The sequence below is a fragment of the Xiphias gladius genome, chromosome 9, assembly GCF_016859285.1.
Source record: "Xiphias gladius isolate SHS-SW01 ecotype Sanya breed wild chromosome 9, ASM1685928v1, whole genome shotgun sequence".
NCBI lineage: Eukaryota > Metazoa > Chordata > Actinopteri > Istiophoriformes > Xiphiidae > Xiphias > Xiphias gladius.
Window position 1 is genome coordinate 16,369,221 of NC_053408.1, and position 26,201 is coordinate 16,395,421.

The 26,201-nt window shown below is 41.9% G+C and overlaps 1 protein-coding gene across 4 annotated transcripts; it reads left to right on the forward strand.

The window, feature by feature from the left end:
• The first annotated feature begins 823 nt into the window (after positions 1-823).
• On the forward strand, positions 824-24,701 carry mrtfba (myocardin related transcription factor Ba). 4 transcript variants are annotated; one of them, XM_040135244.1, is made up of 17 exons: positions 824-964; positions 5,530-5,618; positions 9,609-9,857; positions 15,857-15,922; positions 16,131-16,186; positions 16,341-16,416; positions 16,920-17,081; positions 17,244-17,419; positions 17,590-17,712; positions 17,813-18,060; positions 18,647-18,818; positions 19,696-20,778; positions 20,962-21,084; positions 21,504-21,647; positions 21,838-21,972; positions 22,195-22,255; positions 23,941-24,701. In XM_040135244.1, the coding sequence occupies exons 3-17, from the start codon at positions 9,695-9,697 to the stop codon at positions 24,447-24,449; spliced, it is 3,297 nt and encodes a 1,098-aa protein (XP_039991178.1). In that variant the 5' UTR covers positions 824-964; positions 5,530-5,618; positions 9,609-9,694; the 3' UTR covers positions 24,450-24,701. The 4 variants fall into 4 exon arrangements, with proteins under 4 accessions (XP_039991178.1, XP_039991180.1, XP_039991179.1 ...); XM_040135245.1 differs by lacking the exon at positions 824-964 and adding an exon at positions 1,037-1,111; XM_040135246.1 differs by lacking the exon at positions 5,530-5,618.
• Positions 24,702-26,201: the final 1,500 nt, after the last annotated feature.

A 26,201-nucleotide genomic window follows, 5' to 3' on the forward strand; every position in this document is an offset into this window, starting at 1 on the left:
CTAAAAATAACTACAAGATGTAAACAAGTACAGCTGTCCAGTAAAAGTAATGAGGTAAAAAGTACATTTCCCTTTATACCTTAGGCCTCACAAAACGTAGTAACTCTACTATTATTTACTTTTTCTCTTCTTTTTTTCTTTTCCTTGTGTAGTACTTTCTAGAGTAGTCATTTTCAAGGTTTCTTACTAAAGTAGTGAACTGAACTAGGGTTGAAACCACATCCTTCCCAGAGAATACTGTTGCTCTTGTGCTCACCTTTTAATGCTCTCCTTCAGCATGTGAGATTGTACTTGTGGCCAATGCTCAGTCTGTAGAGAACATGAGTAATCTGGCTTTACTTTTGACTGTAGAGTTGTCTTTGGACGTTTTTATGCAAGTATGTTACCTAAAAACCTAAGTAGAGTCTTAACAAAGAAACACAGACAGTAGACGTAGTGGTAGTATGTCCTGTACTTTTAACAGAAAAGCTATTCTGGGGGTTGAATTTTACTCCAAAACCTAATGAGGGAATGAATGAGGATGGCTGCCTTAACTCTCCTCACAGTGGATGTCTACCAGCTTCAGTGTGGCAAGTAATGCAACACCACCAGGATAAAGACCACGTGTGGTTCCCGGGCACACAGTTGTTTTCATATGGGTATTTGTGGTGGTGTGATGAAGTGTATTATTTTATAAGAGAAAATCCAGGTCCGTTACAGGGGTAGCTGATAAATGCGGATCAGTATAGAGGACGGTGATCCCTGCCCTCCGCCACGCCCCCTAGCGCTTCCTGTCCAACAGATTCATGACGTCACTATGCATCCGAACCTAGACTAGTCGCAGCCATTTTACTCCGCGAAATAAACTTCAATCTCATAGCTGGAGGAAAAAAAGAAATACAGCAAGTAGTTCCGCCGACCTTAATTGACATCTCGCTGTGAACCAGAGCTCTGACGGATTCGGGTTTCAAGTCGCCGCAGTTCGGTAAGACCACATACCCGAGGCGGCGCTGTCTTGTTTTTAGCATGTTAGCCCGTGTTAGCTAAAACGAGCTAACTGGCGAAAATGTGAGGAGGTTGTTGTTGAGGAGCGTTCGTGATGTGCAAGACAGACACAGCAGAGGAAGGCTGGGTAAGACTACACAGCGGAGGTTGTACGGCGAGTATTTGACCGTAACTTATCTTGAGATATATGTTTTGTAGTCCTAGAAAATGATGGCCATGGGAGCGCCTCATCGTCTTTTATGACTAGCGCTGTCACTCACCTGTCAGGTTTTAAGTAGCTAGCGAACATTAGCTTATCCTACACTCACCCGCCTCCTCCCCTGCGATAACACTAGCTGTGGTGGAGGCGACTGCCATGTCATTCAGTAATACTTCCCTGTTTTTGCTGGTTAAACCGGCGGGGTTTCAAGTTACTATTTGTGTGCACGGTATTTGTGCACTGTTTATGCCAGCTATTGGGCTTGAGCCCGGATGCTCTCTGAATGATAGGGCACGGGATACAGTATGATTGTGAGTTACCAGCTCTATTACTCCGGTAATCTTGACCACGCATGTTGTGTAATGAGTCTCCCCCCTAGAAGACAAACCCAATGGTGTTATCTCATTGTCTTTCGATCAGTCTAAGCGAGCAAAGTGAGGTAGTGCTGCAGCAAATCCAAACAGGTCGCGGTCTGTATGAGTCATACAGACCGGCAGGATGTGGTGGTTTCAGAGGCGGCCCTATCCAGTCACAGTCAGTCATTGAAAAGTGTGAATTATTAGCGTTGACTTAAACACCGTGCATATGGTTGGAAGCCAAAGTAATTATTCCTAGGCTGTAAACGATGTATGTCTGTGTGATTTGCTTATTTCAACCTCCCAGTGCAGTATTAGTTTGCAGAAAGACTGCCTGCTCAGATCACTTAAGAGTAGGGTTTCCATGTCTCTCCCTGTGGCAAATTAAATTAAACTAAAAGAAAGTGAAAATTACAATGTTGGCATCTGTTTGCATTTAATAATGCTTGATGTTTGTCCACATTTAGGCTAATACTAGAATGTTCAAATCCTCAACTGGTTTTCCCCGTGCAGTGATTGTGACGAATTTTGACTCGTCCTGAGATGCAGTAGTTATTAGTACTGTCATGCTAGAGTTATCTATTCACAGAAAATCTGCACCAAAGTGTGCCACCCTGGGCATTTTATTCAGATTTGTATTAATTTTTTAGAAACTGCTTTACATAAAAAACCTAAGTAACTCTTCGCTGAAGAGACCAGTGTCTAACCAATGTCTAACTTGTGTCCTTTCACATAAAGGCTGTTGAGGTTTGGCTATGCAGCTGCTGAAATGGTCCTTCTTATCTTAGGTGTAACTTACCCTGTGGATTGTGGTTCTTGGCTGCCAGCCATTATTTCTTTGTTCTTTGGGGGATTTTTTTTGTTTTGTTTTGTCTTTTGTCCAGTTATATTATAGTGTTTTAAGAGGATCTTTTCTGCGAAGTCCACAAAGGCAGCCAGGAAGGAAACAAGACCACACGTGTGTCTGTGGGAACAAATGAGTGAATGAGCCACAGTGATGACATCATTTCAGTCTTATCTCTGGATAAAAGCTGTCCTCTTTTTTTTTTTTTTTTTTGGACAAGACGTGGTCTATTTAAGGCCCAAAAAACTGCAGACTCAAACTGTAGTTTGTCACAGAGTGGTTCTCAGGCTGTGTGCATGTGTATATATGTGTGGGGCCCGTATGTGCATGGCACATCTGTATAGCATCCCTCACATGATTACAGAATTAATGGCTTATAGGGCTAGGTGATATAAGCAATATTAGACACACCCAGAGACTGTTGTCAGTCTGCAAAAATGTAAAATCAAATGATAACCTGGCTGAACTCTGATCTTCCCGTGCTGCAGATATTAAAACATAAATTAAACTTGAAGCTCCCCAATAATAACATGATGAAATAGCTTCAAACCACTTTTAAACTGAATTCTGTTGGGTTATGGCAGCGTTAGTGTCCCTCAAGTAAAATGTCTCATTTGGAAGTCTCTTAAGGAGGAGGTATTTTTAGCTCTTCCAGTGAGAGCGCAGGGATCTGAGGATGGCATCGTCAGTTAGTTTGTTGGGTCTTTTGGTTGAATGTCTTAGCGGGGCTCTTGGACTTTTCAGGCCCTTTCAAGCTCCTTGTTCCATATGCATTGTCCAATTTTCGTGACTACAAAATCTAACCAGTCATGCTATCTTTCCATAGCAGTTGGGAGAGCACCAAAAACTTTTTGTCTCTGTTTTCCTCCATAGCTGTACAAACACTGATTGAAAATTAACTTTTTCTGCATCTGAGTCATCCATGTGGCACTGAAACCCATACCAGTGTTGTTTTGTTTCAGGAATAATTCTCTTTTCAAATGCAATGTACAGCAGTTTGTTTTTGATGGTGTTTTCTGTGATGATGGCTATCTTCATTCATTTGTCTTATTGACATGTTGAGCAACTCAGATGACTCGTTGTTGGCAACATGTTTAGCAAGAAAGAAGGCTATGTGATGCCAGGGACAGGATGGCTGTATCCGAATAACAAAATTAGATGACGTATGGTGTGATGTTACGTTACCATAACAGCAGCAGTGCATAAATTACTTGTTGCGCATATTAATAATCCTGAAGTATCATGCTTGGGTAGGGATAAAAAGTAAACAAAACAGTGCTGTCTTGCTGTTGCTGCATCTCAAACAAAGCGCTCCTAAATGCTTTCGCTTCAAGTTACTATACATAGCAGTTGTACTTCTGTGATAAGCCATTTCCAATTTGCAGATCTTGGGTCTTTGTCTAAAATAGTCCCACACTAGATGATCCTGTGGATGTGTCGCAACAGCCCCAACTGACTGCCGTTTAATGTTTCACTTTTTATGTTTCTCAAGAACCACTCATCCACAAAACCTCAGAGTTGACACTGCACTTCCTCGGGTCCCGGCAATTTTCATGTGAAGTTTGAAGTTGATCAGCTGAGCGGTTTTTGAAAAAAATCGATGGACAGACAGACAAAGATTCCTCCATTTATAGTTAGATCTCTGTGATTGCACACTACAGTGTTGAGGATTGACATTAGCATGGGCTACTGCAGTGACCCCTGCATGATGAGCACACCTTTGATTCTAGTCTGTTTATATATGTTTGTGTGTTTACAGGACGTGTGCATAACCTTTTGATGAAACACATGGTACTTGTTGCCCCCATGCCATTAAAAGAATAGTCGAGGGCAAAGCAACACGCAGCGCCTGCCATCTGGATCTGCTCTTTGATTCTGCCAGGGCAGTGCCGATGTTTATCTCACAACGCCTCGTCAGCCGTGACAGTTGTTTGTTCCTTCCTCTCTCTTTCACTGCCCCCTTTCTGCTACGCACTTGTTCACTCATCCTCACCTCATTCCTCCCTTTCACTTTGCCACCAACACAGATACACACACATCCTGTAGTTTTCTGTCTGTTGGAATCCTGCCTTCGCTTTCTTTCTTTTGTCTTTTACTCTAGTCAACGGAAATCCATCTACCATTAAATCTATAGTTTGACTTTTTATTTTTTATTTTTTTATTTTTTTATTTTTTAGTATGTGGTCATTTCTTTACCATTTTCCTCCCCAAACCCTGCAAGGACCCAGCGTTCATCCCTCCATGACATGCATTACTGGCAAAAATACTGTATTACAAGTGAAAATGTTCTGAAACAGCTTCAGAAAATCATTCCAAAAAATCTATTCTTGAACACAACATGTCTACATGTAAATGAAGAATTAATGACCAAAATCTTTAAAGAAAAATCAAATTATTAAAAGCATAAAATTGGCAAAGAAAAAAATAAACACAAATTTAATGAGGCTGTGATCAGGGACAAGACTATTATCTGACTCTCTCCCTCCATTGGTAGTGTGATGCTACATTACAGCTCTTTAGTCATCAGTACCGAGAATCTATTTTCTTTGCATGGAGGATCCACTTCCTCTATCATAGTGACCACTGCAGGTTTTCCTAGAAACCCGTGGACATCAATTTATAGACCTTGATGCAGTCTTGTGAGCGCGCTAGTTCCATTCAGACATCTTTAAGTGGCACTTATCTGTTTTATTCTCTACTTATTTTTGAATAAGGGTATTCAGGCAACAGCAGTGTCTGGTTCTGTCGCCGCTGTGCGTATGTAAGCGTTTAATTGTATTGTAAAATTGTGTTTTTGGAATAGATTCTAAATGTTTTTTCCTTTTTTAACTTTTTCTTTTAGAAAGGATATTTCTCATTTAGATCAGCAGTGGTTATCAGGCAATAAGACTCGACAGAGATAGAAAAGAGTGCCAGTGAAACTAATTTTAGAAACAAAATCAAATGAAATAGACATCACAGCATTGAACATTGAATGTTGGATTGTAATGTATTGGATATGCTGGGTAAAGACATCACAGCAATGGGTGCCTAGTATTACAGATATCACAAATGGCTCCTTCGTTAGCACTTTAAGCTGTGGTTTCACTTTTGATGAATTTCAGTGTTGATGATATTCATGTTTGCTGCATTCCTTTTCCTACCAGGTTTGAATCCCATGGCTTAGCGTGACCCTGCACAGCAACTAGCCCAGACATCTCTATCTTCCGTCCCTTGCTGTCCTCTGCTACTACTGGTAGGAACAAACTCATCAATAGAATGACTACTATTATTGACCTATCAGCAATTTGGTTGGCCTTCCTGGGTTTGTGGTAGCCACTCACCCATGTATAGGCAAGCAAACAAACAAATTTGGTTTAGGAGTTTGTCAAAATATAATTGTATTTCTTTTTTCATTATCACTCTTCTGTCCTTCTTCTGTATTTGTGCTGATTGCAGAATTCTTTCCTTGGTGAAGAAAAACCCCTTCACAGCATCTAGCCAGGTCAAGAATACTCTCAAGGAGATAGGCGTATCAGTGTCAAAGTCTACAGTCAAGAGACGCCTTCATGAATGTAAATACAGAGGGTTTACCACAAGGTGCAAACCACTGGTTACACTCAAAAACAGAAAGGCCACATTAGACTTTAACAGAAAACATCTAAAAAAGCCTGTCCAGTTCTGGAACAAGATTCTTTGGACAGATGAAACCAAGATTGACTTGTACAAGAATAATGGGAAGAGAAGATTATGGAGAAGGAAAGAAACGGCTCATGATCCAAAGCAACCACATCATCTGTCAGACATGGTGGAGTCAGCATTCTGGCATGGGCGTGTATGGCTGCCAACGGAACTGGGTCTCTGGTGTTTATTGATGATGTGACTGCTGATGGAAGTAGCAGGGTGAATTCTGAAGTGTATAGGGCTATACTATCTGCTCAGTTTCAGCCAAATGATGCAAAACTTATAGGACGGTGCTTCACAGCACAGATGGATAATGACCCAAAACATACTGCGAAAGCAAACAGAGAGCTTCTCAAGGCAAAGAAATGCAAGATTCTTCAATGGCCAAGTCAGTCACCTGACCTCAACCCATTTGAGCAGCAAGTGAAGGCAGCTGCATTAAAGGCATGGCAAAGCATCTCAAGGGAGGAAACTCAGCACTTGCTGCCATCATTGACTGCAAAGGATTTTCAACCAAGTATTAATAATAATCCTTATATTTATAATTATGTTGGTTTGTCCAATTACTTTTGAGCCTCTGAAAATGGTGGTCCTCAAAATTGTGGATGTTTACAGAGGCAAAATTACAAAAAATGTGTCACCGTACAAATACTTGTGGACCTAACTGTACATAATCTCAAGCCACTTTACAGAGTAAGGCCACGACCTTACAATATTATGGAGAGAAACCCAACAGTTCCCCCAATGAGAAAGCACTTGGCAATGGTGGAGAGGAAAAACTTCCTTTTAACAGGAAGGAACCTCAGAAAGAACCAAACCCAGGGAGGGCAGCCATCTGCCTCAACCAATTGGGTTGAAAGGAGAGAAATGGGGGAGGGAGAGACCAGGAACAGCTCTATACACAGTTGCATTTAAGCACTATCAGACCGGTTGTTATAATGACAATAATAATAGCAATAAACGTATGTGTAATGGTGTTATTGATAATAACAGTAGCAATGATAGTGATGACGATGATGACGACAACGACGGTGACGAAATTAATAATGATGATGATAAATGTTGAGTAGTAGTGGATGATCCAGATACTGCAGTTTTAGAGTCAGAGATACCTGCAGAATGAGGACAGGGAGAGAGAGGACACGAAGATAATGACATGCAGTAGTATGATAGAGAGAGAGAAGTGCTCAGTGCATCTTGGAAGGACTGGGACATTAAGGACCAAATAATAAAAATGGGAATTAAGTGCTATTTATCTTTCAGTTGCAATTCATGTCCCAACAGTTTGTTAGAGAAACTGGAGGGAAGGAAGATTATTCTGTAGCAAAGAGTGAAATCCAGGACCTGACTGGCTGTTGTTAAATTTCATTGCCAAACAACCTCCCTCATCACACTGAAAGATATCCTGAGAGAGAAGAATAGTACTTGACCAGGGTCAATGTATGCAGGTCCCCTTTTCAAACAGTTATGACATGGCCCTGAAAATTTCAAGTAAAGGCCTCACAGTACAGCATGCACTGTTTGATTGTAATCTATATGAAGTGCTTACATGTGACAGAACAGAGACTGGCTAAATTATTAGAGATGTTGTTCCTGGAGAAGTGTTGGGCTTTGTTCAGACTGCAGGCAAATTTGATTTGTTTCTCAAATCAGATCCTTAGGAAAGCCTGTCTGCACTGTTATTTGCAAGTGATCTGATCAGATTTGTGTGTCCAGACATAACCAACCTATCAGCATGGCTTGCTATGGTCACGACATAGGCTGGTGACGTGGCTGTCGTTACACATGAGACATACAGGTCCATCATGTCTCCAAATGTATTTTTTGGTGTCTGTCCATGGACTGATGTTCTCATTGTCTTCCATGGCACCAAAAAACTATGCTCTCTGATAGCACTCTGCTTGCAGCAGCATGGATTCTGCTCACTCCGTCACTCTGGATTTGATGTTGTCATTGTGTGTCGCATTGCAAGTGACACAAAACACACTTTTAAACTCGATTTGAACAGTCAGAGTGTCCAAACTGAGATGTATCTGTAGAAATGCGGTTGGACTCGCATTTCAAACAACCTCCTAATGTGGTTTGGATCAGATTTGCAAAAATCACATTTCATGTTTTTTTTTGCTGTCCGACTTTCTTAAATCAATCCGGATACAATCTGGATATGCCAAAAACCTGATTTGGGGTGACAGTCTTAAAAAGGCCTTACTTCTGTCACAGAAAACCACTGAGGTTGAACTGTCTGTAGCATGGCGTATTAGTGGTACGTAATCATCATTAAAGGGCCAGAAAGTGTCTGTGAGTCAGAAGCCAAGTTTTAAAGAGTGGGGGAATTTTGAAGTGGTGGCCAAATTAAACATGCACCAATTTAGATTACCAGTAAATGCCAAGTGAACTGGGATTGACTCCCATGGTAATACTTGATGTCTGATTGTTGGGGCTGAATGCACACACCCAAAATGTCACAGATATAGCAGGTAACACTCACTACAAAGTAATCGCACACCAGAAAGTCCAAAAGACAGTGCCATTGGATCTATATCTCTTGACTGTGAAATAACGAAAAATCCTGCAAACTAGCAATCCCTCTATTTATGTCATCTCAACTTTCAGGCATTCATCAGGTAAATTGCATACAGACAAACAGCACCGGTACTATCATAAATTCATGTCAAAATAGCCTGGGAAAAAACTACTAATTTTAAGGGTTTTACTTTAATTTTACTCTCTAAAGGTTAGAAAATAAAAGAAAGAGATGATAAAAAAATGTTGTTAAGGATTTGTTTTGTTTGGATACATTACATGACATCGGCATTTAGCAACCAGAATGGACAACATTGACATGTGTTATAACCAAATGTGTCTGAGGGCCATAGTCTTCCTCAAGCGTATGATGCCTTTGGCACTTTGAGGGCCTACAGGGAGAAATAAAGGCAGCCATAGGAACACAGTGGTTCTCAGCCAAAAGCAACATATCAGGAAGGTTAGTAAAGGGTGCTTATGTCCTAGAATGGATAGTGTGGGTGCTGCTGGAGAGCAACAAATGCCATACATGTTCTGACTGAGCAGTCTGTCATCTGCTGGTTAAGAGACTGTTGGGAAGCCATGGATACTTAACTGTTTGTTTTGCTCCCCGAAATGTTTCCGTTCCCTCTGTTTGAAACCGCCACAGTGACGTCATATTCCAGATTATGAAGCCTGTCTGAACAGAGAGAACATTCATGTGCAAACTGGCGTTGTTTCTCATGAGCAGTGGTTTGAAGTGATTATTCGGTATAATAGCCAACCCAGCTCGTTTAATGAATAATTTGGACTGTTACTGAGCTCTTCCAGATGGCTGAAATGAAATGCCACCCTTAGCATTTCAGCAGTTGGGTGAAGTAGTCATACCAACAGGATGATGAGGTTTATTCTAAATTACTGGTGTTCATGGGAAGCCCAGAAAATAAAACTGAGTGATGTATTCCTCCTCTGTAAGCTGTTCAGTGAGAGGAGCAGAGCAGCCATTAGTTTTCCTTATAACTCCTCGTTCCCTCCTCCTTTTTTTCTTGTATACACACAGGTAGCAGCGAGGCAAAACATAAAGGGACGGTGACCCATACCCCTGTTGTTTGCCTGGGACCCTCCCCGGCCCCCTCCTGAGGCAGAATGGAGCCCCAGGCTTGCCAGTGGCAGCTCGGAGCAGAGGGGGATTGTGGGATGTCAAGTCTGCTGGTGCCCAGTCCCCAGAGCGAGGCAGTGACCCATGAGATGGAGGAGCTTTCGCTACAGCCCACACAGAGTCTGCCTCCACTCAGTGAACGCAAAAACGGTGAGAACATAAAGCTGTGCAAGCCTTCAGTGGCATACTATGACAGAAGATACATTAACCCGGCCACTATGCTGGAAAAAAGGCCAACATAATATATAGATTTTTACCTCCTCTCTTAACAAAAACTAAGGAGTTGCCACTCGGCAAAGGGATTAAATTAGATTAGCAGAAAAAACACTGTGAATAAGCAGTTTCAAAATTAGGTTATTTTTAAGCAGTCTGGAGCTGAAACAATTGGTTTATTAATCGATATGTCAATTGAAAGAAAAATCATTGGAAACTATTTCGATAATCTGTTTTTTGTTTCAGTTAGTTTTCAAGCAAAAATGCCAGAAACTCCCTAGCTCCAGATTGTCTGTTGTGGAGATTTGCCGCCTTTTTGTAAAGAGCAAACTCAACACCATTGGGGTCCAGACTGTTGGTTGGACAAAACAAAGCAATTGTGCTGAAATTGTGATGGACATATTTCACTATTTTCTGCCATTTTACAGACTAAACAATTAACCAATTAAGACAATAATAAGCAGATTAGTCGATAATGAAAATAATTGTTAGTTGCACCCCAATGTTTTGCCAAACATTCCTACATTCCTTGTGTCTTTAGAGATCCGTTAATTAAATGACACAGATTGAGCGACAAATTAAAATATCATTGCCTGTGAACTTTTCTGAACTTACCATAGAATTAACACTAATAAATCCCCCATTAATACATCACTTTTCACCGCTAAAATGTTATTTTCAAGATGAATTAACTTTGAACACATCTTAATATATTTATGTTAACGCACGGATTGTACTGTGTTACACATAAGCTCCTGTAACTGCTTAAAAACTGGTTATCAATAACAAATGAGTCTGCACCAGAATCACAAATCACAGTCACTTTTTGTGGATATTGCAAAATGGCTGCCTGTAGCTGTCCCCTGTTTTGTTGTGAAGCTTGCGTCTTCTGAGCCAGGATTATCATACTCATTCAGTAATTCTGCTTCTGAATTATCTGATTATTCACTTGACACAAAATTGTATTATTGATTTTCAGAGTTATTGTCATCAAAACCCTTCAGTACCAAAGAAATTGCTGCACTGATATGTTACTGTCACACAGGTAGTCTGCCCCCCCACCGCCACAGTAAATATTGGATTACTCCTAGAAGACTATTGATGTAGCACTTTTCTTCTTATGAAAGTAAGGTAAAAGTAAAAGTAACACTGGCAAATGTCCGACCCATGGAAATTTGGTTGAACAAGAGCATATCGACCAACTGTTTGACCAGTCGACCCAGAGACTACAGCCCTATAAATAATTAACCTGTAAAGCCCAATTCAGAGATACGCTAATTGGAATTGGCAGGTAGAGTTCAGTCATGTTATGCATGTTCTCGATACACTAATTTCCATCTTTCACAAAACAGTGCAGTTAATAAATTACAATTAAGCCATCTTTAGAGGTTGCTGTCCAATCAATTGGTGCTGAAAAGCAATGTCAATTCATAAATCATATTTGAGAACTGGACCAAAAACTGTGTGTGCAGTTATGCACCTTGATCATTTAATAGCATAAGTTATCCCAATCTGTTCTTTCATTTGGAAGCTGCAACCAGAGGTGTCCTTCATCTGACTGTTTTTCAAATAGTGTTGGAAAACTGTTCAGCCTGTCTTATTATCAAAGATCTCTGGGTGTTTTATTTTGTTTAATTGAAGAAGAGGAGACTATGGGCTGTAATGTTTCAGTAAAATTAGTCCACAGCTACAGCTTCTGTAACTTCCATCAGCTTCTCTTCCGCAGTGCACAACAAAATTATCCTCATCATGTTAGCCAGCCCGTATGCTTCCCATGATGATCATCCTCATGATGCTGGTGTTATTATGGCATCCACATGGGTCTGGCTCAGACACTAATGGATGGGTACACGATTACCAGACTTGAGGAGCTCTTGTGTTTGCCAGTTCCTAATCATGGCTTATAGATGGCATAGAGAGATCAGTTCAATCCAGTCATTGTGATATTGATCACCACGCTCAGAAAAATCGAATTTGAAAAAGTCACCAAATGCAGGGTGTGTAGCGAGAGCTGTTCCAGATTGGATTAAACAAGTTTTGGATAGATGTAAAAGAAAACAAAAAAAAACATTTTGTGCACTGTCTGCTGCTGTCTGCAGGAGAGTGCAGTAAAACGTCTTGACGGTGGAAAGTTTCTGTGGAATGTCAACAGTAGTAGCATCCATTCATCATCTTGGCTTTTGTCACTTCCCCTCCAGTGAGAACACACACACCTCATACTTTCCACCCTCTAAGTCATCCCTAGCACTTTGCCAACCGCAGAGTCCCTTCTCTCATATTGGTTTTAACATGCAGGTGTTAATCTGGCTAACATTATGACGGGTGTAAATGTCCAAAACTAGTTTAATTATGCGGAGGAGCCAGGAGGCTGCAGCTCAGAAAGTCTGGAGGGAGAGAAGGAGCACTGCTCTGTCAGCAGAGTGGGATGTCAAGACTCCTGACTGAGGTTGTAGTGACAGGTAATGAGAGTATGACCCGTGAGAGGCAGCCTATAAACTAAAATCATTAAGGTTATTGATAACAGCGAAAGCCTGTCAAGACAATCAAGGCAATAAGGCAAACCTTTTAATAATCAGAAAATGTTGTTATGCCAGATATTTAAGAAAAATCCCTTTGTGTTATTACAGATTAAGTTAATGCCGTTGATTACTATTTATACATTATTATTACTGTGTAGGGTATGTATTAAAAATTGACTGGTGCAGGTAAACTTAGAGCCACAGAATTGTGAGAGGTTTTAAAATAATGAATATTGTCTGTAATAAATGTAGAGAACGCTTTAAAAATTGTTTGTTGAGTAATATGCTGGGACATATGAATTATTTTGGAATTCAACTTTTAGTAAAATGTTTAAAAAAGAAAAAAAAAAGAAAAGAAAAAAAAAAACACCCTTCCTTAGTTTTCGCTTGAGGGGGCCAGCCCTGTAAACGGGAATGTCGCTGACTGACTGAGGGCTGAAGTTACACCATTGGTCAGCTGGCCGAGCATTGGAGTTTCACCAATGACCTTTGCTCTTTTAATATTAATTGGCGCAAACAGTTTCTACTGCGTCATCAGGGGGACCTTTACAGAAAGTGTTGCCAAATTAGAAAAACATGTAAATGAGAAGAGTTTTATTGGGAAATCAGCTGTATTAAATTACTGTATATGTGAGCACAGACAGTAGGAGAGAAGCAAAGAGATAAAGGGTGGTCCAGCCGTATACTAGGTTTTGACCTAGTCTTGTTGTTAAGAAGTTGAAAAATAAGGCAACAATAATGATTGGGACAGTAGTGAACTTTGAATTCTTTCTTTGTATTTTTATCAGGTAGCTGTAAAAGAATAGTGTGACATTCTGGCAAATACGCTTATTTGCTTTCTTGCTGAAAGTTTACGCCATGCAGGATTTTCCTGGCTTGATACAGTGACTTGGCAACCTCAAGGTGATGTTAAGATGACAAAAAAATACAGCCTGTTGTTTTTACATTTTAGTTTTTGAACAGATTAAACAAATAGGATATAAAATGTTAATTAGTAAGCTTTAGAGGTGCTAGTAGGTAGATTTAGTTAACTACGGTCCTAAGCTAAGCTAACCGTCTCCTGCCACCAGTTTCATATTGATTGGACACACATGAGAGTGGTATCAGTCTTCTCTTCTAACTCTTATGTATTTCCAAAAATGTTTAAGTATTCCTTTAATAAATATATCATGGGATTTCTGGTTGGTCTTTCATTACCATTGATTTTTTGTTTTAACACTTTACATCAGTTTGGCTATGCTAGGTTTTTTTTTTTTTTTTTTTTTGAGTTGTTGAACAGGTTTTAAATCTACCTCTGTCATTTATTGACTGTAGGTGAAGCACACATTTATATTCAAGTCAGTGTTTCCTCCATGGACCTGCCAAGCAGGCTGATGTGTGCAGGTCTGTCTCTGTGTGGATAACCAGCTCAGTCATGTCATTCACCGCTCTCCTCAGCTTGCTCAGGTCACAGATCAACATGTGTTTGTCAGGCTGAACAGTGTTTCCCGGAGGAATTGAGGACAACGCCACAGACTGGAAGTCTATGAATCAGCTTGAACAAACATGTCCCCACTGCATACCTTTCTCCAACTACTTACTGAGTGTAGTTGGGGTCGAAACTGCTCACCTCTTTCAGGGATGTATATCCCGTTTCCCCTAACTTTCTGTGACAATGTTGTGTCTATACACAAGCCAAGGTAGACTTTCTGTAAATCTAAGACTTCTGTAAATGCTTCACCACAGCTGTAGTTGGAATTAAAGTGACAGGTTTTTCCACACAAAATATGCAGAAGGTTATGGCATTTTCAAGTATGACAGTTTTGTGTGGTCACTAAGGTGATGCAAACAGGGGTCTTACCCTGGGAATTATGGGTGCCCTCAGTTTATGTTTACCCCCTGAGCATATCTGTGACAATAATATAATGAACTGACAACAAAGTTGTTACGGCCAGCTGTTTCCTGTCAAAGCAAGAGATTTTATTTCACTGTAAGCTTTGACACATCCCTTCCTGTGAATGGAGAAGTATCTGTTCCCATGGCCAGCATTTAATGTGTACAGATTAACAGGTTCTACTCTACGTGACATTTCCCTTTGTTGTAAGCCCACTTACAAAGTCACTTTAAAGTTCTAAAATACTTGCTGCCACAAACTCATCCTTTTGTTTGAAGATGCAGCAGTTGTTGCTGTTGTTGACCTTTGTCATTTTTAGTTAGTGCTGAGTCAGATACTTCAATGTTACTCGGTAGTTACCATGAACCAGTGTAGTCCTCCACATCTGGCTGTGTTTGGATTGCCTACAACCAAAAAAAAACCCACCCCAAACTGGCCAAATGAGAGAGGGAATTAGGAGTAGAGGGGGAGGAGGGGGTTGTGGCCCTGTAATAAAAAAATAAAATAAAAAAAAAAAAAAAAAAAAGAGAGAATAAAAGTCAGTGAGGGATAGAGAAATAAAGGACGGGCCTAAAGTTACTTTTCTGTTTTTCTAAAAAAAAAAAAAAAGTGTGAAGTGCCTTGGATTTCATCATTTGATTGATCCGTTTTTCAGTTTCAGTGTCTATAAGCAACATATTTGGGGTTTTAGTACAAAGTTGTCAAATTGGAATCAGGTGGCTTAATCGAGCAGTTGTATTTTGGACAAGCTGTTTCCACCTTGTTGAGGGTTAAAAAAAAACATCAGTTATGGGAGGCAACAGCTTGATAATCTCATCAAATTCCACTATTTTAGCAGATGGAAATAAAGAGGTGGAATAAATGATAAATAAATCCTAACTGGTATTTTGGTGGTGGATGTCCATCTTTGCCTCTCATGATTGCCTGGTACCGTTGTTTTGTCTTTGGGTAGCAGTGGTCCAAGTATTAAAGCAGCAGGCTCGTGAGTACATAACAACAGACTGGGAAATATCATACCCTGTTAAAGTTAAAGTTAGAGTGGGGAAACGATGTGAAACACCATCCCATCCTAAACAGCTACTAACGACTGAAGTCTTACGAGGTAGCTCTCAAAAGGGAAGTTACAGAAAATCCCATGACAGGACTTGAGCTAAAGTCTATTGCCCAGCAGCAGCTAATAGCTGGGTGGAGTCACCACACACACTGCACTTGTGTGTAAACAACTAAAATGTGATCGACTGCTAAGATAGATAATGACCAGAGTCCTCAGCGCAGAATGCCTCTTACATTATTCGATAATGACGTTATCATTAATGTCTGCCCAATGACTAGAGAGCAGGATATGAGTTATACATCAGGGGGAGAAGTTAGAATGTGGTTACCTCCTCAGTTTGATCCCATTTTCTTCCCATTTCTATTTTTTATATCCTCCTGTTTACTACCTCATCTAGTTCTTCTTCTTACTGCCATCCCTCATGTTCTTCCTCTTAACATTACAATCAATCTGTTTTTGTTTTATAACATTTTTTCCCTTTTGCTTTCAGTCCTGCAGTTGAGGCTTCAGCAAAGGCGAACCCGGGAGCAGTTGGTGGACCAGGGCATCATGCCACGTGAGTATTAGCATTGCTAGCTGTCCATCACTAACAGAAAAACTAATGTGGAGTGGGCAGGTATATAACAACAAACTGGGACCCTGGTTCACACTGATAGCTGAGATGATAAACATGTTTACTCTATTTTTTAATCTGGATCACATTATTTGTCTACAATAGGATTGTACTTATACTTGTACTTTGATGAAAATGTTATGTGTTGCAGCTCTCAAGAGCCCAGCAGCGTTCCATGGGCAGATTCGCAGCTTGGAGAGAGCCAGGGTGAGGCACACAGTTTGGAAATAAAGTGCTAAATCTGAACTTGAGAAGTAGAGGAAATGCACTCCTGGACTGTTGAGCTGCTCGGTGCAGCAGAAAATAAAAGCTCATGAAGATTAAGCTAGTTTACTGACTGTTTTGTCCCTTCTTTTTTAAGACTGAGAATTTCCTGAAGCACAAGATCCGCAGTCGTCCAGAGAGAGCAGAGCTGGTCAGGATGCACATCCTTCAAGGTACTGATAATTCTGTAGTTCACAATATGTACACTTAATGTTTTAACTAGTGTCTCCTGTGGACTTTTAAATCACAGGAATAGAGAGACTGTCTTCACATAAAGCATAAAAAATTTCCTCCTACTGTATATATGTTTAGCGGTTGCGGGCCATGCAATGAACATGGCTACCAAACTTTTGAGAAGATTTACAGTGGTGTGAAAAAGCCTGGCTACTCCTGGTCAAATTTTCTGTTACTGTGAATAGCTAAGTGAGTAAAAGATGAATTGATTTCAAAAAGGCACAGAGTTACACACATTATTAAAGACACATTTCTTTAATATTTTAAGCAAGATTACTTTTTTATTTCCATCTTTTACAGTTTGAAAAATAACAAAAAAAGGAAAAGGGCCCTGAAAAAAAAAAAAAGAAGTCTGGGCCGTGCAAACATGAAGTCTACAAACTGACATTATAAAGTATGATATATACTCTATGTGTGACATTTTGTTTTCCTCATTCCCCAGAGACTGGAGCAGAACCCTCATTACAGGCCACCCAGATGAAGCTGAAGAGGGCCCGGCTGGCCGACAACCTGAACGAGAAAATCGCCCAGAGACCGGGCCCCATGGAGCTGGTGGAGAAGAACATCCTGCCGGTTGATTCCAGCCTTAAACAGGCCATTATTGGTGAGAGACATGGCAGCAATGATTTAGTGAATTTATGCCTTAATGGACACTATCAGGAAGAGGTCTTTGCTTGAACAACTATGATACAATTATTGAGACAGAAATTCAGTCAGTGAACATAACGGACTTCTGCTACTTTGTTTGTCTTTGTTTGTGACTAAGTGGGCCAGGTGAATTATCCCAAGGTGTTAGATGAAGACAGCTGCGATGCCCTTTCCCCGGAGCAGCCGGCTAGCCAGGAGTCTCAGAGCTCTGCCCCCTCACCAGGGGAGAGCAAGCCACCCGAGACGCCCTCTCCAGCTCCAGCACCCTTGCCACTATCCAGCACCATGCTGCAGGTTAGATAGAGAACTAGTACTGGTGTAATACTGGTGTTTGTGTCTGCTTGCCCAATGGTCCCAGAATGTTTTTCTAACGTAATAACATTGATATTGGACTTCGCAGTGTTTATAAGAAGTTTCGGTGTTTGTTCTGCAGTTCTAAGTCTCTTTTTGTTATTCTTATTTAGGCCTTCCCAGTTGCTACACAAGCAACAACAGACTTTGTGAAGGTGATCTCTACCAATGAGCTTCCTGCAAGCCGACTAGCTGTCACTCCCGCTCCCTCAAAACCAGGCCCAACACTGGTGAAAGTAAGGAGCGCACTATTCTCTCACCTCTGAATATTATATAGCCTCTTGCTCTTGCTTCAGTGCTGGAAACCAAATGTTAAAACGCTTCCCCCCACAACAGCAAAGCCAGCAGAAGACACCCTCAGAGAAGAGTCGCAGTAAGAAGGGTAAAGAGCCAAAGCCCAGGGTGAAAAAGCTCAAATACCACCAGTATGTTCCTCCAGACCAGAAGCAGGAGGTCAGTGAAGCACCCATGGACTCCTCTTATGCCCGACTATTGCAGCAACAGCAGCTGTTCCTTCAGCTGCAGATCCTCAGCCAGCAACAGCAGCACTACAACTACCAGACTATATTACCAGCACCACTCAAGTATGTATATAAAACATTAAAACTACAAACCACAACTCCCATCTCCCAATAGGAAAAAAAAAGTAATTGTATTATGCTATTCTTGTACAGAGTTTCATTGCTTTGACCGCTATTGTATTGTGTTGAACATTTTACTTTTTTCCCCCTCTAATCTGATTTGGCTCGCCTCCATGACTCTTTATCTGAAAGGACCTGAAAGTAAGCCAAATATTGTTGTTTTCAACAACCCAGAGGCCCATTAGCCAGTTTCCAATAACAACTCTGTGTCTAATCATATTAATAACTAACAGAATGTAGTTTCACCAGCTGCTGTTTTCATAAATGTCCTCTCAGCAGTGGCACAGCCAAGGCTCCTTTGAACTGTGCTCGTGTACCGTGGTTTGGTTGACTGCCTTTGTTAGTGAGGCACACGGAACAGGATGGATGGTCTGTTCATTTTGGGAGCAGATTTCCCCTCTCGGTTTCCTCTGTTTCACTCTTCTCTCTTTCCAATTATCTCTACGATAAGACTCTTTTGTCCACTTTCCCAGTTTAACCCCCTCCAATAACAATGACCTCAACTTCTTGTTTCTCCTTCTCTCTGAAGATCTGTGGCAGAGGGTCAGAGCAGTACTGCCACCAGCCTTCCAACTTCCATCATGGTGTCTTTGCCCACTGCCCCTCCACCTCCCCCTCTGCCTCCAGCTCCCGCTCGGCCAAACAACTCGCTGTCTAACCGCAAGCCAGGAGTCTTGCCTGCCAACCTGGAGGAGATGAAGGTCTTTAGAAACCCATTTGTACCAGCAAACCCTTCACCCTCATAGCTTGGAACAGCTTGCCCCAGCAGTTTTAAAAATTATTGGAATAATCATTGACTAAAGAGGGATTGACCCTTTTGGCTTGAAAAGCCTGCTCAGCTGTCAAAACTGAATTGTATCAAGATATTACACAGCCAGTACAAGAATGTTTTCTTAGAAATCTGACAACTCTACATAGGATATGTAGATGATACAAGGTTTTCACCTGTCATCAAAGAAGTTTCGCTCTGTATTTTTACCGCTTGTTTATCATCATTACATAACTTTTATGCATTGAATTAAGAAGTTGTTTTTCGCCAAATGGCCATAAGGCAAGAGTAAGGGGAGAGGATTGATACCAATGACACGCCTGTACAGTAAATATGAAGCTTCAGCCAGAAGCCAGTTAGCTTAGCATAGCATAAACACTGGAAACGGGAGCCAGGCAGCCTGGCTTTGTCCAAAGGTAGAAGACAAAACAGTCTGCCTACCATCATGTCTAAAGCCCAGTCTAATGCGTTTTATCTAGTTTGTTTAGTCCATACAAAAAACATAGTTGTAGTTTTTGGGGGGAGGTTATGGGGAGGTCATTTTTCCACTAATTTTTCTACAAATATATAATGTCAGATATAATGTGTTAATTAGTGAGGTTTAGAGGTGCTGTTCCCAGTGTTTATATCTACCATCTCCTGCCTCCAGCTACAGATTTAACAAACAGATATGAGAGTGGTATCTTTTCGTCAAATTCTCGGCAAGAAATGGAATACACGTGTTTCCAAACATGTCAAACTATTCCTTTAAAATCATCTGCATTATTCCTCCAGTAATAGTATAAATGCTGACATTTATGTCTTTGTAGGTGGCGGAGCTAAAACTGGAGCTAAAGCTGCGCGGCCTTCCTGTGTCAGGCACAAAAACTGATTTGATAGAGAGACTGAAGCCTTTCCAGGACAATCCCAGCACCTCTGCTCCTACCACCGTTTCTCCTCCTGACAGCACCACCTCCATTCCCATGGAGGTCACCACCACCACCTCCACCCCTGCAATAGTCCTCCCAGTCCAGCAGGTGGCGCCGGAGAGCACAAGCTCCACACCACCGATCTCACCCATCTCCACTGATTCCTCCACCCTCCAGCAGCCTGTAGGCATGTCTGAGGCTCCTTCTGAAGCACAAATGGTGAGCTCTGGCTTGGCAGGTCCACGGTCCTCACCTCTCTCGCCTTTTCAAGTCCCAGAGGAAAAGGACAGGAGGCTACATGAGAAGGAGCGGCAGATAGAAGAACTGATGAGGAAGCTGGAGAAGGAGCAGAGGTTGGTGGAGGAGCTGAAGATGCAGCTGGAGGTGGAGAAGAGAGGCCAGGGTGGCTGTGCTGCCGACTCTGGCCCTGTGTCTCCCAAACTCACCTCTGTACCTGCCATGAATACTGTTCCTACTGTACTGAATTCAAATCTAGTAAAAATCGAGGGTAGAGTCCTGTCGAACTGTTCATCCACTACTGCTACCATCCCAAACTGTGTCCTGGGCTCCCAGGCCCTAAGAAGCCCCCTACCAACTGTGGTGAAGATGGAGGATTTGACTGTTTCTGCTGGCAAGCCACTCCAGCTCCAGACCCAAACCCAGCTCATCACCCAGATCCAGCCACAAGCCCAGCCCCAAGTAACCACCAGCCCACAGCCATTCCCCCAGTCACAGAGAAGTTCCAAACTGCAGACCCAGCCCCAGTCCCAACCTGCAGCCCCCAGCCTGCAGCAGTTCTTCATCAGCCACCCAGGTGGAGTCTCCCAAGTCCTAGGTCAGCCTCAGACCCTGTTAACCACCTCCGGGCAACCTCAGACTCTGCTGACCACGGCTGGCCAGGCTGGAACTCAGATCCTCCTTCCAGTCTCGCTACCCAACAGCGCTACTGCAATCCAGCTGCCAAGCACCACTGTCAGCTTGCAGGTAAGATCTTACTTAGTGGCGTATTTTATGGTGTCAGATTATTATAGCATGTTTACCTGCTTTAGGGGACTTATAACAAGTGTTTAAAAAATACAGTTTAGGTTTACAGAACTGGATATGTAGACTCAGGGTTTGCCTACAAAGTTGTTGTTTTATATTCTCTGTTTTCTCCCCACATCTCAGCCTGTTCTCCAGGCCACAGTCTCAAATCCAGGCCTGGTACAAGCCTCAGTTCCTCAGCTGCAGAGCACTAAAATGGAGACAGCACCTAGCCAGCAGTTAGCCAGCCGCAGCCCATTGCTACAGGTCAGTCACGCCACATAACTAGTTGCATTTCAGTTAGGAGTTGTGCTCAAGCGACTTTCGCTAATGTGTAGTTTTGCATTGGCAAAATCAATAGTTTATAGGACTGTAACTAAGGATTATTTTTATATCTTCCCACTACTGTAGCTCTATGTGAGAGCTACAAAGATGTGTGCTTGTAAAACATGTCACATTTGCCGTACTCTCAGTTCCTCCTTTAATACTACAGATATATCTGTTTTTGTCTATGATTTGCACTTTTTTCACAGGTAAGACTATGCCTTGTTTCATTTTTGGGGGGTTTGAAGGGTTTTTTTTTTTTTTGTCTTTAGGTATCTGTCTTGTTTTTAATGTTTTTGTTATGATGGGATCAAGCCCACATTACTAGAAGACTAATGTCAGACTCTCTGGTGTCTTGACAGACTTTGACAGTGTGCAATAATACTACTGGTTTGGAGAACCAGGCTAGACCTAATCCCCAGTGCTTTCTCAGAAGCTCCCCAGAGGACAGGGTCTCTCCACAGGCTTCTCCCAACCAACACATCTCCAACGGGCCCATAAATAAGGTACCAGAGCTGAGTTATTACTGGTGGGGAGGGAGTTTTATTTTGGTTCAGTCAATGCTATTTACTGGATACTTTTTGAGATGATTTACTAATATTATTTTAACAATTTTCTTAATTTTTACTGGTTGCTTCACACAGGTCAGTTTCTAATTCTGCCTGCATTTTCTCCATCTCCCCCTCATTCTCCCAGTCATCTTCTCCCCAGCCTGCCTTTATCCTCCGGCCCACCTCTCTTATTACTCAGCCTCCCAAGACAAGAGCACCTCCCCGCTATGAGGAGGCTGTCAAACAGAGCCGCAACATGCACATCAACAATGTTTCACAGGTTAGATACGCACCTGCCACAGTCCAAACACACACATACACCACTAAGCACCACTCAATCAATGGCGTACATCCTTGCAGGAGGTTTCAGCTGGTCTGTCCTTCGGAATTCAAAAAAGCATAAAAACATATGGGTCTATTTTCAATTTTTCAGCCTTGAGGAATTGTTTTGCTTTTTGTGTACTAGCCTCAAGTCTCTTAAACTCATTTACTGTCTCTTCAGGTTCCCACGGCAAGTAGCCAGCAAATGGACGACCTATTCGACATCCTCATAGAGAGTGGAGGTAATATGGTGCAAACAATCTGTTTAGTATAAACAAGTTTAAAACTTTCTGGTCTCAGGAAAACACTGAAAAAACTGCTGAAACTGCTTTTCACAATAGACCAGTATTCTTTATATTGCCAAGGATAGGGAGAAGTGTTTTCAATGTGAAATTGTATCTTATATAAACAGAATCGGAACAATTGTGGCTTATGTCAGCATTTTAGGTATTCATGTTGCCTTGGCCAATATAACAGAGGCTCCTCTTCAACCACAGCAACATGTCGACCAGCAATTCCCAACCAGGGGTACTTGTACCCCAGTGGGTACACCTGCAGTTGCCAGGGGGCGCATGGAGAAAATGTGGGGTAATTTAACAAATTCGAAAAAACAGGAATTATGGTTTAAATAAAATATGTATTAATTGAATCTACTGTAACACCTGATTACCACATGTTGTGTTTGGGAGCGTGTGAAAACTAGTTACCAAGCAACTGGAGAGGTCTAGACAGTTAAATGAAAAGTACTGGATAAATGGTTGAAACAACCAGCTACTTCCGCTTGTAGTACAAATACAAACTTGACCAAACTAGGTGGTTTGGCAAATCAATTGTATAAAAATATCCATGCTGACCTAATTAATAGTGTTAAATAACATTTGGTTTAATCAATTTGTGTTTGAATGGATTTGGACCATGAAGGTTGCTGTATCGGTGAAGGGGTTTAGGAGCTGCTCATACTAAAAACCTTTCTTTAGTATCAGTTTCTGAGCTTTAGTGTCCCATTGTAAACAAACTATTTTCTTTTAAATTTAATTTAAAAACAAGATTAGGTCAAAACCTAGTATGTGTCTGGACCGCCCTTTATCTGTTTGTTTCTCTCCTACTGTCTGTGCTCACATATACAGTATTTTCATATAAAGCTGTTCTCATTTACTTGTTTTTCTGTTTCTGTTGTCAGACAACGGAACAAGAAGGAAATAGTGACTGAAACGCGGCCTAGTTAGGCTACATGTTAACCAGCAGTCACTTCCAAGCCATTTCCAAGCTGCTGCTAAAAGCCCGATTTTATAATCATGACGACGTCTGATAAAATCACCATATACATAAGTTAAAGACAATGGCTGTGCTGTGATTTCAGCTATATTTACTTGTAAAATGATCACTCAGAGAAGGTTAGACTCTGATTCACATCTGTGTCAGCTGCCGCGAGGTCAATTGCATGAGACGCATAGAGATGTGTGCCTGCGGGGCAAAGCCCGACTGCACGCTCGCGGGGAAATACTAGCGACTCTCTTCTATGGAAAGTAGCTAAGGTTTGTCCAAAAAGTCGCTAGATTTGTTGCTAGGTGCTTTTGAGAAGAAAAGTCGGTAAAGTGGTGTGAAAAGCTGGTAAATCTAGCAACAGAGGCACTAAGTTGGCGAGACTGCCTGTAAACACCCCTCTGATGCCTCAATAGAAGCTGTTTGCGCCAATTCATTTCAAAAGAGCAACGACCAGTGGTGTAACTTCAGCACTTTGTCACGTGGCATTTGGCTGACCAATAGTGTAACTTTATCACTCAGTCAGTCAGTCACAGACATTTGTGTTTATAGGGCTGGCCCCGCTGTTGTGGTCGAGCCAAAAAAGTCTAAAAAGAAGCCCCCATTGGTTGAACTCTAATACTAATCCATGTTTGTATCCCCTGTCCTTTGTACCCCCTTTCAGAAATCACACCATTTATCCAGCATGACCCCCCAGTGTCTCTCAATAAAACGCTCCCAGTCACAGCCAGTATCACCACCCTGCCTGTCAGCACTGCACTCTCCAGACCGCCTCCGCAGATCCATTTGGCCCCTCCGCCCACACTGAGCCCTGTCATTGACCCCAGCCTGCCCAGCCTCTCTTCTCTGGCAACAGACAATCAGCTGGAGGCCTTTCTGGAGGGAACACTGGCTGAAACACCGCCAGTCTTAGACCCGCACACACAGGGCCTGATGGAGGAGCTGCAGGCCCAGCTGATGGACCAGCAACCCTACTCACCCATGGACACATCAGACCTGTCTTTCTGTGATTCCTCCTCACCTCCTTCCTCACTCAACATGGGCCTGTCTGACCCAGCACTGGACAATATGGAGTGGCTGGACCTCACCATGCCCCCGGGTCCTGCTGGGGCGCTCACACCACTGGGGATCCCAACAGACTTCCTGGATACACATGACCTGCACTGGGACTGACGATGCATTCGATAAGGAAGATGGAGGAGAGTCAGCTGAGCAGCTGAGCCAGGAGTTAGAGATGGATGGATGAAGAGAAAAAGAAAGGGACCGACGGCCGCAAAGAGGTTGAGTTCAAACATTTTAAATAGGGAAACAAAAGGAGGAAAACATGGCCTTTGTGTGCCATGTCACTCTTTAACAGTACATCCAAACCATCTGTAATATTCCCACTATACTACAGTAAGAGATGGTGTACAGGCAGTGCACTGATCAAGTCTGCACGGCTTTAAAAGAGGGCCTATTATGGCTGAACAGCCAGAAAAATGCTGTCACTAAAATGATTTTGATGAAGGGATTTTAAACAGAGTAGACTTTTTCATTGTCTGATGTCATGATTTTAATGTTGATTTACAGAAAAGAGGAGATGAAGACTGGTAGCATGGACTGTTTGTAAATACTGTTAAAACCACACGAACACAACTTGACTTTCTCCCGGTCAGAGAGACTGAGAAGTACTGATATTTCTACTGGAGGTTTGGTTTGTTGGCTTTCAGTGAATGCTGCGTCTATTTTACTGTTTAAGCACAGTAACGAAATGCGTAAAAGGGGTTCCTAGATACGTCTGTAGGTGGTGGGATGGGAAGGCCTTTGTTCCACTGAGGCATACTGTGCCATACTTGGTTATAAAAGCTGTTAGTTTCGGCACAATAACTGTGTCACACTAAATGACAGATCACAGACTCCAGATTCAATTTAGTTGTGATCAAAATGCAGAAAGGAGATTAGATTCTCAACAAAGATGCATTTGAGTCTTCGACTGGGACATAAATTCTCTAGGATGTCAGGGCAGTCTCAGCTGCTGACCTCTTCACCTGGGAAAACTTAACCAATCTAAGTGCTTTGAGAAGTTGCTTCAGCCTGTTTGAGGTGCTGGACAGTCAAATCTGTCCGTGCCCTTTATGATTCGGAGCCAGACTTGCTCAGTCAATCACCGAGCCAAGTTTTAGAATTTCCCAGCCGAGAGGAGGTCAAGCCTCTGTTCACACTGGTCCAGTCTACCACATACTATAGATTAAATGTTTGCTGACTAATCTGATACGCTGTATCAGATATGCCTGTTTTTTTTTCTGACCTATCATGACCCCTCTGGTCAAGCTGATGAACCAATGACTCTAAAGAACAAAGACTCCAGACCCCAGTCGGATAACGAGAGGAGGAAGCTCCTCCATATATGTGAGAGCTATGCACTAAAGGGGCGGAATGATCTAACGATGCGCCTCACTCACCTCAGAACAAGGAAATGTGAACATTGCATATCCAAGGTGATCGTTAATATGAAGTGATCGATATGATTATTATCAGCGTAATTATCATGTGGCCAATCACTCCGAAGTACTGCAGTTATTGTCTAAGTCTCTTATTTTGAATGTACCTTCGAAAAGATCAAAAATTAAGACTTAACTTACAAAGTTGGCAGCTTTTTTTTTTTTCCTCTGATAGTAAACTGACATAAAAAACAGTAGAAAGGGAACAAATATCAGTTTATGAGACATGCAGGCACTTATCCATAATAGGTGTGAGCTGTGTGTACGCTGCGAGTTATATCAAAACATAAAGATGTCTTTGGAGATGATGAGCTTTCTATCTAGCTGTCTTACAGTATCCCTGCACTTTGTGTGTGTGTGTGTGTGTGTGTGTGTGTGTGTGTGTGTGTGTGTGTGTGTGTGTGTGTGTGTGTGTGTGTGAGGGTTGGAAAGTACTGCAACACCA

Excerpts from the sequence above, each read along its gene's own strand:
- mrtfba (XM_040135243.1), top strand. The coding sequence starts at position 15,637 with ATGACTAGAGAGCAGGATATGAGTTATACATCAGGGGGAGAAGTTAGA. Across the intron at positions 17,082-17,243 it reads CCTTAAACAGGCCATTATTG|TGGGCCAGGTGAATTATCCC; the intron begins GTGAGAGACATG and ends TTTGTGACTAAG. Across the intron at positions 21,648-21,837 it reads CCAACGGGCCCATAAATAAG|TCATCTTCTCCCCAGCCTGC; the intron begins GTACCAGAGCTG and ends TCATTCTCCCAG.